Below are 10,935 nucleotides of genomic sequence, written 5' to 3'. Positions count from 1 at the left end.
AAATCATGAATGGTTCTCTTTTTAAAGCTGTTTCAGATACACTGAATTTTCTTTTTGTAGGACTTCAAATCATTGCCTTAGTGGTGTAACCCAACATTATAATATATCTTTTTTTGAGACATATACATTTTTCCAATTTATACAAGTTTCCAGATCTAGCTGTGAGGGTTTAAATGTTTTTCTAATAAAAATGTCAAACAAATCCTTCACTTTGGATTTGCCAGCTTTTGTTGAAGGTCCAGTTACATCTTCACTCCTGGTTTCATCATTTTGCAGTACCTGTAGTAAAGTAAATGTCGCAGGGATGGTCCTCATATTTGCACCATTTTGTACTTTACACCCTATTTATTATAGCAATTTGCTCCATTGTTTATAAATTCTGAGTAAATTGAACAAATTATTGCACCAAATTCACCTGTGTTGAGACATTTTGCCTGCAACTTGAAAACCTGTTGCTCAGGGTGATGTCAACCCTTGAATTAAAGTGGTTCTAAACCTCAGATATGAAATATGAACAAAGCATATCCATCTATAGAATGGATTTGGCTCAATTAAGATCACTAAGTGTCCTTTCTGTCTGTGGCTTCATTCCTCAGTTATCAGCATGAGTCACTTCTGACTTTTCCTGACACCAAGAGAAAAATGGTGAAGGTGAGGGAGCTCCAGCAGATTGGCATCCTCAGCTTTGTTCCTGTGTGCTGTGTGAAGGGGGTGTGTTTCTTCCCCCCAATCAGCTCTCAGAACTCCCCTCACTGAGCTCTGCAATGTCTAATTTCAGCTCTCTACCCCCTTTTCTCTAAACTCTCAGATAAGCTTTATAAATTTTGCATATTGAATGGATATAGAGAACAGAATGCTACCGATAAACAGGTATAACTTATGTAGGAGAGTATGTTTCTTCTCTGTGTATCACTTGATGCCAGTCACTTCACTGTGTAAGTAAGGGTTTTAACATTCGAATCACCCTAGTGGACTTTGGCTTCCTCTTAAATGTCCAGAAGATCTCACTGACTCCTTCTCTATGCCTGGAGCACTTGGGACTGTTCCTGGATAACAGTATGACCAGAGTCTTTATTTCCAAGATATAACTGGGAAATGTAAAAATGTATATCCAACGGATCAGCCTTTCTGCAAAACTGTGTAAGGGTCCTAAGTCTGATGGTCTCAATATTTGAGGTTGGTTTCCTTTACCCAGATCAATACCAGGACTCTTCAGAGGAAAAACCTATCTATATGGCAGTTATCTCTGTCCATTGATGGGAAGATTGGTCTCTAAAATAAGATGAGAGCAATGCAGCTGTAGTAGCTTTGCTACCCACTGCTGACATTGGGTTGCTCCTTCATGCCTCTTACAGTGCCTTGAAAAAGTATTTATGCCCCTTGAAATTTTCCACATTTTGGCAAGTTACAACCAAAAATGTAAATGTATTTTATTGGGATTTTATGTTATAGACCAGTGGTCTCCAAAGTGTGGCCCGAGGGCGGGATCTGGCCCTTTGGTTCATTTTATCCTGCCCTTGGGGCATTATTCCCTCACTGTCAGCAACAGTGGGGCATAGTTCCTGCCACTGACACCAACAATGGGGGCACTATTCTTCCCACTGACACCAATGATGGGGCACTATTCCTCCCACTTACACCAATGATGGGGCACTATTCCTCCCACTGACACCAATCATGGAGCACTATTCCTGCCGCTAATACCAATTATGGAGCACTATTCCTCCCACTGACACCAATCATGGAGCACTATTCCTCCCACTGATACCAATGATGGGGCACTATTCCTCCCACTGATACCAATGATGGGGCACTATTCCTTCCACTGATACCAATGATGGGGTACTATTCCTCTCACTGATACCAATGATGGGGCACTATTCCTTCCACTGATACCAATGATGGGGCACTATTTCTCCCACTGCCACCAATCATGGGGCATTTTTTACTGCCACTGACTCTAGGACTTTTTCTACTCCCTCTGGCCACAGTCCAGCCCCCCTAAAGATTGAAGGACAGTAACTGACCCTTTTTTTTCGAAAGTTTGGAGACCCCTGTTATAGAACAACACAAAGCGGCACATACACTGTGTGCATAATTATTAGGCAAGTGAGTTTTTTGACCAAATCATCATTTTTATGTAGATTGTCCAACTCCAAGCTGTATAAATGTGAATGCTTATTGGGTTTAAGTATATCAGGTGATGACTATATGTGTAATGAGGGAGAGTGTGGCCCAGGGAGATCAACACCCTAAATCAAGGGGTGCACAATTATTAGGCACCTTCTTTTCCTCAGGCAAACTGTGACTAGATCAGTAATGGGCACAGAGCTCCACTTCAACTCCGATGCCAGCAAGGTGGAGGTGAGGTTCTGGTATAGGCTGGTATTCATACAATAATAATATTATTCATTCCAGCCCATATCAGAACCTCACCTCCACTTTGCTGGCATCTGAGTTGAAGTGGAGCTTTGTGCCTGTTATTGATCCAGCCAAGGGCCCATCCATCCAGTCCGTCAAGAGTCCCTCTCATCTCATCAGTTCTTAAAACCTTTGAAAAATCTGTCTTCAGATATTTCTTGGCTCAGTCTTGATGTTTCAACTCATGTTTCTGGTTCAGTGGTTGTTGGGTTTCAGCCTCCCTTACCTTGGCCATGTCTCTGAGCACTGAACACCTTGTATTTCTGGGCACTCCAGGTCGGTTGCAGTTCTGGAATATGACATCACTGGAGGATAATGGGTTCCTGGCAGCTTCACGTTTGATTCTTCTCAAATCTTTGGCAGGTATTTTGCGTCTTTTCTTCTCAACATTTTTCTTGTGACCCTGTTGACTATTTGGAACAAAACATTTGATGGTTCTGTGATCACACAATTTCAAGAGTGCTGCATCCCTCTGAAAGACTTTTTTACAGTTTTTGAGAGTTCAGAGTCAGTTAAATCTCCTTTTTGGCTCATTTTTGCTGAGGAAAAGAAGCTGCCTAATAATTATGCACACCTTGATATAGGGTGTTGATCTCCTTAGTCCACACCTTCCCTCCTTACACAAATACCGAGCACTTGATATGCTTAAATCCAATAAGCATTCAAGTTTATACAGCTTGGAGTTGGACAATATGCATAAAAACGATGATTTGATAAAAAAAACCTTACTTACCTAATAATTGTGCACACAGTGTAATTGTGAAGTGGAAGGAAAATGATAAATGGTTTTCAAAATTTTTAAAAAATAAATCTGTGAAAAGTGTGGTGTGCATTTGTATTCAGTCCCCAACGGAGTCAATATTTTGTAGAACCACCTTTTTCTGCAGTTACTGCGACAAGTCTTTTTGGGGATGTCTCTACCAGCTTTGCACATCTAGAGAGGGACATTTTTTGCCCATACTTCTTTATAGAATAGCTCAAGCTCTGTCACACTGGATGGAGAGTGTCTGTGAACAGCAATTTTCAAGTCTTGCCACAGATTCTCAATTGGATTTAGGTCTGGACTTTGACTGGGCCATTCTAACACATGAATATGCTTTGATCTAAACCATTCCATTGTAGCTCTGGCTCTATGTTTAGGGTTGTTGTCCTGCTGGAAGGTGAACCTCCGCCCCGGTCTCAAGTCTTTGCAGACTCTAACAGGTTATCTTCTAAGATTGCCCTGTATTTGGCTCCATCCATCTTCCCATCAACTATGACCAGCTTCCCTGTCCTTGCTGAAGAAAAGCATCCTCACAACATGATGCAGCCTCCACCATGTTTCACGGTGGGGATGGTGTGTTCAGGGTGATGTGCAGTGTTAGTTTTCTGCCACACATAGCATTTTGCTTTTAGGCCAAAAAGTTAAATTTTGGTCTCATCTGACCAGAGCACCTTCTTCCACATGTTTGCTGTGTCCCCCACATGGCTTCTCGCAAACTGCAAACAGGACTTCTTATGGCTTTCTTTCAACAATGGCTTTCTTCTTGCCACTCTTCCATAAAGGCCAGATTTGTGGAGTGCACGACTAATAGTTGTCCTGTGGACAGATTCTCCCACCTGATCTGTGGATCTCTGCAGCTCCTCCAGAGTTACCATGGGCCTCTTGGCTGCATCTCTGATTAATGCTCTCCTTGTCCAGCCTGTCAGTTTAGGTGGACGGCCATGTCTTGCTAGGTTTGCAGTTGTGCCATACTCTTTCCATTTTCGGTTACTGGATTGAACAGTGCTCCATCGGATGTTCAATGATTGGGATTTTTTTTCATAACCTAACCCTGCGGTAAACTTCTCCACAACTTTATCCCTGACCTGTCTGGAGTGTTCCTTGGCCTTCATGATGCTGTTTGTTCACTACTGTTCTCTAACAAACCTCTGAGGGCTTCACAGCACAGCTGTATTTATACTGAGATTAAATTACACACAGGTGGAATCTATTTACTAATTAGGTGACTTCTGAAGGCAATTGGTTCCACTAGATTTTAGTTAGGGGTATCAGAATAAAGTGGGCTGAGTACAAATGCATGCCACACTTTTCAGATATTTATTTGTAAAACATTTTGAAAACCATTTATCATATTCCTTCCACTTCACAATTATGTGCCACTTTGTGTTGGTCTATTACATAAAATCCCAATAAAATACATTTACGTTTTTGGTTGTAACATGAAAAAATGTGGACAATTTCAAGGGGAGGAATACTTTTTCAAGGCACTTAAGATGGAAGATCCTCACCATGGATGCAATCCTTTCCAGCCAGGGAGGCTTGCAAGGCACACTGTTGATGCAAGGTTGCTGGTCAATGGAGAAGCCAAAGTTGTAGATCATTTGGAACTTCAAGTGATATGGTTGCCTGTGTAGACAAGTCTTCTAGAAAGACTCCCAGTGAGAGACCAATTCAGCTTGAACCATCAGGTGATATAGTTGACTGTGTTTCATTAGGCAAGGCTTCTAGATGGATTTCTAGTGAGAGTCTAGAGACCATTATGTCTCTTCAGTAATTAAAGAACTGTCTGCTCGCAGTAAACAACAGCTTTAGCTTCACGTTAAAATGGATAGGCACACCGCTCCTAGAGGGCCCCATGTGCAAGCTGCCTTACACTAATTCTACCTCCCACCCCCACCTGAACCCTAAGCTGCAAAGCATCTGGACTGGGTTGCATATTCTATGCACTGTGGCAAGAATTGTCCTCTGCCATGTTCAATGGACAGTATCGTCTGTCAAATGTGACCCATTTCAGTGGATGGGGCTGTGCAACAACCACCCTGTTGTGGCGCCAAGGTGCGAATGTTTAGTGGTTAAAATAGGTGGTGAGGAGGCAACAAAACACCTTGCAGCCGCCTGTCAAATGCCCTCCGAAAAGCATTCCACTGTGGATCGATCATCAGAAGGCAGTGCTAGTGTAATGTAATGTAAATGTAAACAAGCCCTAAGAAACAATTTAATTAACCTGGCCTATTATTTTACCTTTTTGTTTAAAATCAGTTTTTGCTAGCAAAAGACTTAAATCCCTCCAAACATTATACGTATATATTTTTTAAACAAGGGCCATAGAGAATAAAATGGTGGGTGTTGAGCGGTCTGCAAGTACACAGCCCCATACACAGCAAACTGCGATGCTCTGTGTGTCCTGACACCTTTCTATCAGAACCAGCATTAACATTTTCAGCAGTTTGAGCTCCAGTAGCTCTTCTATTGGATCAGACTACACGGACCGGCCTTCACACCCCATGTGTATCAATGAGCCTTGGCCACTCATCACCCTGTCACTACACAGACCGCCCTTCACACCCCATGTGTGTCAATGAGCCTTGGCCACCCATCACCCTGTCACTACACAGACCGCCCTTCACACCCCATGTGTGTCAATGAGCCTTGGCCACCCATCACCCTGTCACTACACGGACCGGCCTTCACACCTCATGTGTGTCAATGAGCCTTGACCACCCATCACCCTGTCACTACACAGACCGGCCTTCACACCCCATGTGTATCAATGAGCCTTGGCCACCCATCACCCTGTCACTACACAGACCGGCCTTCACACCCCATGTGTATCAATGAGCCTTGGCCACCCATCACCCTGTCACTACACAGACCGCCCTTCACACCCCATGTGTGTCAATGAGCCTTGGCCACCCATCACCCTGTCACTACACAGACCGGCCTTCACACCCCATGTGTATCAATGAGCCTTGGCCACCCATCACCCTGTCACTACACGGACCGCCCTTCACACCCCATGTGTGTCAATGAGCCTTGGCCACCCATCACCCTGTCACTACACAGACCGCCCTTCACACCCCATGTGTATCAATGAGCCTTGGCCACCCATCACCCTGTCACTACACAGACCGCCCTTCACACCCCATGTGTGTCAATGAGCCTTGGCCACCCATCACCCTGTCACTACACAGACCGGCCTTCACACCCCATGTGTATCAATGAGCCTTGGCCACCCATGACCCTGTCACTACACGGACTGGCCTTCACACCCCATGTGTATCAATGAGCCTTGGCCACCCATGACCTTGTTACCGGTGTTCCTTCTTTGGACCCCTTTTGGTTGGTCCTGACCCCTGCAGACCGGGAACATCCCACAAGAGCTGCAGGTTTGGAGATGCTCTGACCCGGTCATCTCGCCATTACAATTTGGTCCTCGTCAAAGTCACTCCAGTCCTTACACTTGCCTATTGTTTCTGCTTTCAATGCATCAATTTCAAGGACATGTTTCGGGCCATTGTTGTGATCAATGGGATCCACTTCCCATCAGTGGTCATATTATGGCTGATTGGTGTAAGTAGGTACAAAAATCCACAGAAAACTGCCTGCATGGGCCCCGAGGGGCGTATATAAAGTACCAAGGGGCCACAGGTTGGGCAGCAAGAATTTATACAATTGCTATGAAAAGAGTTCTTCATCACTCGAAGAACAGCCTTGGGGATGGAGATGATTAAGGTGGGGCCCCTGAATGCTTTTGAACTGAGGGCCACATCACCTATGGCTACAGCCGTACACATGTACCCAGGTAGTTCTTTCTTTTAATCTTTTGATATAAAATATGGAATCCATAGAAAATTGTGGAAGAATGAATTCCCTGTGTGGACAGCCTCACAACCTAGGGATGGATGGTGACCAAGCCTCCTGTCCACCCCCACCCCGTGCAGCCCCTGATTTACTGCTTCATTATTTATTTATGACCATTTGATGTGTCTGGGCGGCGGCACACATCTGCTGGAGGATCATTACCAGGCAGTGACAGGCAGCATGTGTCCCTGACAGACACCAGCCCAGTCCTGACACACGCTGCCGCCTCAGATGGTCCTCCTCACCTCACTTTTCCCGCCTTTAGACCTGGCCGCGCGTGCGGCACTGGACGAGCCCACCGAGCCCGGCCCTTCCTCCAGTGAAAGCACACCCCGCCCCGCCGCCTATGGTTCCTTCCTTGTCAGTCACTTTCTCCGCCTCCCCCCTCCGTAACCGGCCAGCTTGGTACGCTCCGTGCTGGAAGAATCATGGCGATTGATGGTAAGTAGGCCAATAACCGGCTGTGGTGAGGAGGGATGAGGGACCGTGAGCCAGTCCTCAGGAGGGACCGGGGGGAGGGGGGCACGGGGCCAGACAGTCCCGGACAGGTGGTCACCTGTCCCTGTGTGTATAGGTACGTGTCTACTGCCTGTGTGTGCGCTACTCCCAGACACTGGCTGCATGCTGAGGGAGCACCGCACCCCCAGCACCGGTCCCTGACAGAGGGGGATAGTCCCTGATCTGGAGAGCAGTCCCTATCCTCCCTTTCACTCAATGCTGTGTGTGGGGACAGTCCCTGATACCCATCCCTCTGTCCCCCTGTGTTATCCTGTCCTCCCTATAAGTGTTTATTCTCAGAGGTCTGTCCCTCCTTGGTATTGACAGTCCTTATTATATGGAGACAGTCCCTAATATATAGAGACGGTCCCTGTTCTATGGATGTGGTCCTTGTATATAGAGACGGTCCTTATTATATAGAGATAGTCCATAATATATAGAGGCAGTCATTATTTTATAGAGATGGTTCTATAGAGACAGTCCCTAATATATAGAGACAGTCCTTATAAAGGGACGGTCCCTGTTCCATAGAGGTGGTCCTTGTTATATAGAAACAGTCTAGTTATAAAGAGATAGTCCATAATATATAGAGACAGTCCTTATTATATAGAGACGGTCCCTGTTCTATAGAGACAGTCCCTGTTATATGGAGACATCATTGTTCTATAGAGACGGTCCCTGTTCTATAGAGGCGGTCCCTGCTTCCTGTTCTATAGAGGCGGTCCCTGTTCTATAGAGAAGGTCCTTGCTCCCTGTTCTATAGAGACGGTCCTTGCTCCCTGTTCTATAGAGACAGTCCATGTTCTATAGAGACAGTCCCTGTTCTATAGAGACGGTCCTTGCTCCCTGTTCTATAGAGACGGTCCTTGCTCCCTGTTCTATAGAGACAGTCCCTGTTCTATAGAGACGGTCCTTGCTCCCTGTTCTATAGAGACGGTCCTTGCTCCCTGTTCTATAGAGACAGTCCCTGTTATATGGAGACGTCATTGTTCTATAGAGATGGTCCCAAATATATAGAGACTGTCCTTGTTACTTAGAGACAGTCCTTATTGTATAGAGAAAGTCCTTAGAGAAGGTCCTCATTTTGGAGACAAATCCCTCTGCCCTTCCTTCACCCACTTCTTATATGTGTATATCATAGTCCCGGTCCTGGTCTGGTAGCGACAGTCCTACATGTGTATCAATGAGCCCTGGCCACCCATCACCCTGTCACCAGTTCTCTTTCCTAGGACCACTTTCAGTCGGTCCTGACACCTGCAGACCAGGAACATCCCACAAGAGCTGCAGCTTTGGAGTCGCTCTGACCCGGTCATCTCGCCATTACAATCTTGCTCCTTGTCAGAGTCGCTCCAGTCCTTACACTTGCCCATTTTTCAGAACATCCACTTCAGGGACAACATGTTCACTTGTCGCCCAACAGATCCCACCCACTTTCAGATGCCGTTGTCACCAGATAATCGATGTTACCCACTTCACCTGTCAGTGGTCATAATGTTATGGCTGATCAGTGTGTGTGTGAGAGAGAGAGAGAGAGAGAGAGAGAGAGAGAGGGGGGGAGAGGGGCGAGAGAGGGAGAGAGAGAGGGAGGAGAGGGGGGGGGGAGAGAGAGAGGGAGAGAGAGAGGGGAGAGAGAGAGGGAGGAGAGAGGGGGGGGGGGAGAGAGAGGGGAGAGAGAGAGGGAGGAGAGAGGGGGGGGGGGAGAGAGACAGTACACTAGTTCCTGACTGTCCCTGTTTAGTAAGGACAGTCCCTGTTTTGCTGAGTTGCAAAAAAAAAAAGTGAAGAGAGGAAATCCTTCCAGAGGGCCATACAAATCTGATAGACGTTCTAAACATCCCCACTCCACCCCCCAAAAAAAGAGCACCTGGTGGGGTGGAATTCTACCTTAGACTCGGTTCACACCTATGCAGTTTGCATTTAATACGTTTCTGCAGTGCTTTTTGTGGTGCGTTTTGTATTTTTACATCTTTTACATTTTTTTCTTGTTGCTAGGCAGATTAAAATGCAAAACGCATCAAAAGCACATAAAAATGTGTCAAAAAAGTCTATGGAACTGAAAACGAAACTTTCTGCGTTTAAAAGAGTCCCTTTCTAAAAAATGCACGGGATGAAAACGCAGAGATGTGAACGTGTCCCATAGGAATTCATGTTAGATGGACTGCTGTGCGCTGTGGAAGACGCTTCGGTGTGAACCTAGATTTAGAGTGGCCACTTTAATGTAAAGAAAATCTAGTTATTTCTATTGTTATTATTGGAAGAACGGAAGATTCCAGTATGTGCTGATCTCATAGGAACTGGCACCTGACCTGAACCAACACACTGATGACATTTACAATACATGGGGGGGGGGGGGTGTCAGATCATTTCACAGATCAGAGCTGGCCACAGCAGGTGATGTGTAGAAGCCGGAGGTCTGTATGGGTTCACTGTGTATGGGGTTTGTTATATTTGTAGGTGGTCATAATATATTTTCCATACTTAGATTTATGTTGGGGAGCAGTGTAGTCAGTTGATGTGTATGGTAGGATACAGAACACGTGTACAGAGTGGAGATGTTGGGGGGCAGTGTAGTCAGTTGATGTGTATGGTAGGATACAGAACACGTGTACAGAGTGGATATGTTGGGGGGCAGTGTGGTCAGTTGATGTGTATGGTAGGATACAGAACACGTGTACAGAGTGGAGATGTTGGGGATCAGTGTAGTCAGTTGATGTGTATGGTAGGATACAGAACACGTGTACAGAGTGGATATGTTGGGGGGCAGTGTAGTCAGTTGATGTGTACGGTAGGATACAGAACACGTGTACAGAGTGGAGATGTTGGGGAGCAGTGTGTATGTATACAAGGTGGTACTATTTACATACATATGTGTACTATGTGTATTTGTGTTTTATCCATACATTCTGAGGGAAATAATATATAAAAAATATATACTTTTTTAATGCATAACAATTTTTTTAGAAATATACAACTTTCTAGTGTGGGAATCTAGCTCATGCAGAATACACCTGACACCAATGCGTTTTATACTGCTTTTTGCAGAAACCCACTACAGTCCATTTAACATGGTTTCCTATGGGGCACGTTCACTTCTATGCTTTTTGAGCCGCTGCATTTTTAGAAAAGGGGACTTTTTTAAACACAAACTTTGTGTGTTTGGTTCAGTATACTTCAATGGAGATGCTGTAAAAAATGCATGTAGTGCATTTTTAATCTGCCCAGCAACAAGGCCCCCCCCCCCAAAAAAAAAATGCACAACGCATAGAAATTGTGTCAAAAACACAATGCAAAAAGCACTGCAAAAATGGACAAAACACAAATTGCATTTGTGTGAACCGGGCCTAATAAAAAGCGGCATGTATATTGTTACACATAACATAGTATGTATATAT

The 10,935-nt window shown here is 45.2% G+C and overlaps 1 protein-coding gene across 1 annotated transcript in view; it reads left to right on the top strand.

The window, feature by feature from the left end:
* Positions 1 to 7,278: 7,278 nt before the first annotated feature.
* LOC149461777 (synaptotagmin-14-like) overlaps positions 7,279 to 10,935 on the top strand; it is a 320,275-nt gene continuing 316,618 nt past the window's right edge. Inside the window, exon 1 of the mRNA XM_089677813.1 lies at positions 7,279 to 7,486. Coding sequence (XP_089533939.1) covers positions 7,474 to 7,486 — 13 coding nt within the window. The 5' untranslated portion in view covers positions 7,279 to 7,473. The remainder of the gene's footprint in view (positions 7,487 to 10,935) is intronic.

This window comes from Staurois parvus, unplaced genomic scaffold (genome assembly GCF_062004578.1).
Source record: "Staurois parvus isolate SC_StPar_1 unplaced genomic scaffold, SC_StPar_1.0 ptg000192l, whole genome shotgun sequence".
In the NCBI taxonomy this organism is placed as follows: domain Eukaryota; kingdom Metazoa; phylum Chordata; class Amphibia; order Anura; family Ranidae; genus Staurois; species Staurois parvus.
Note: the sequence above shows the minus strand (reverse complement) of the source record. Positions and strands in the feature narration are given on the sequence as shown.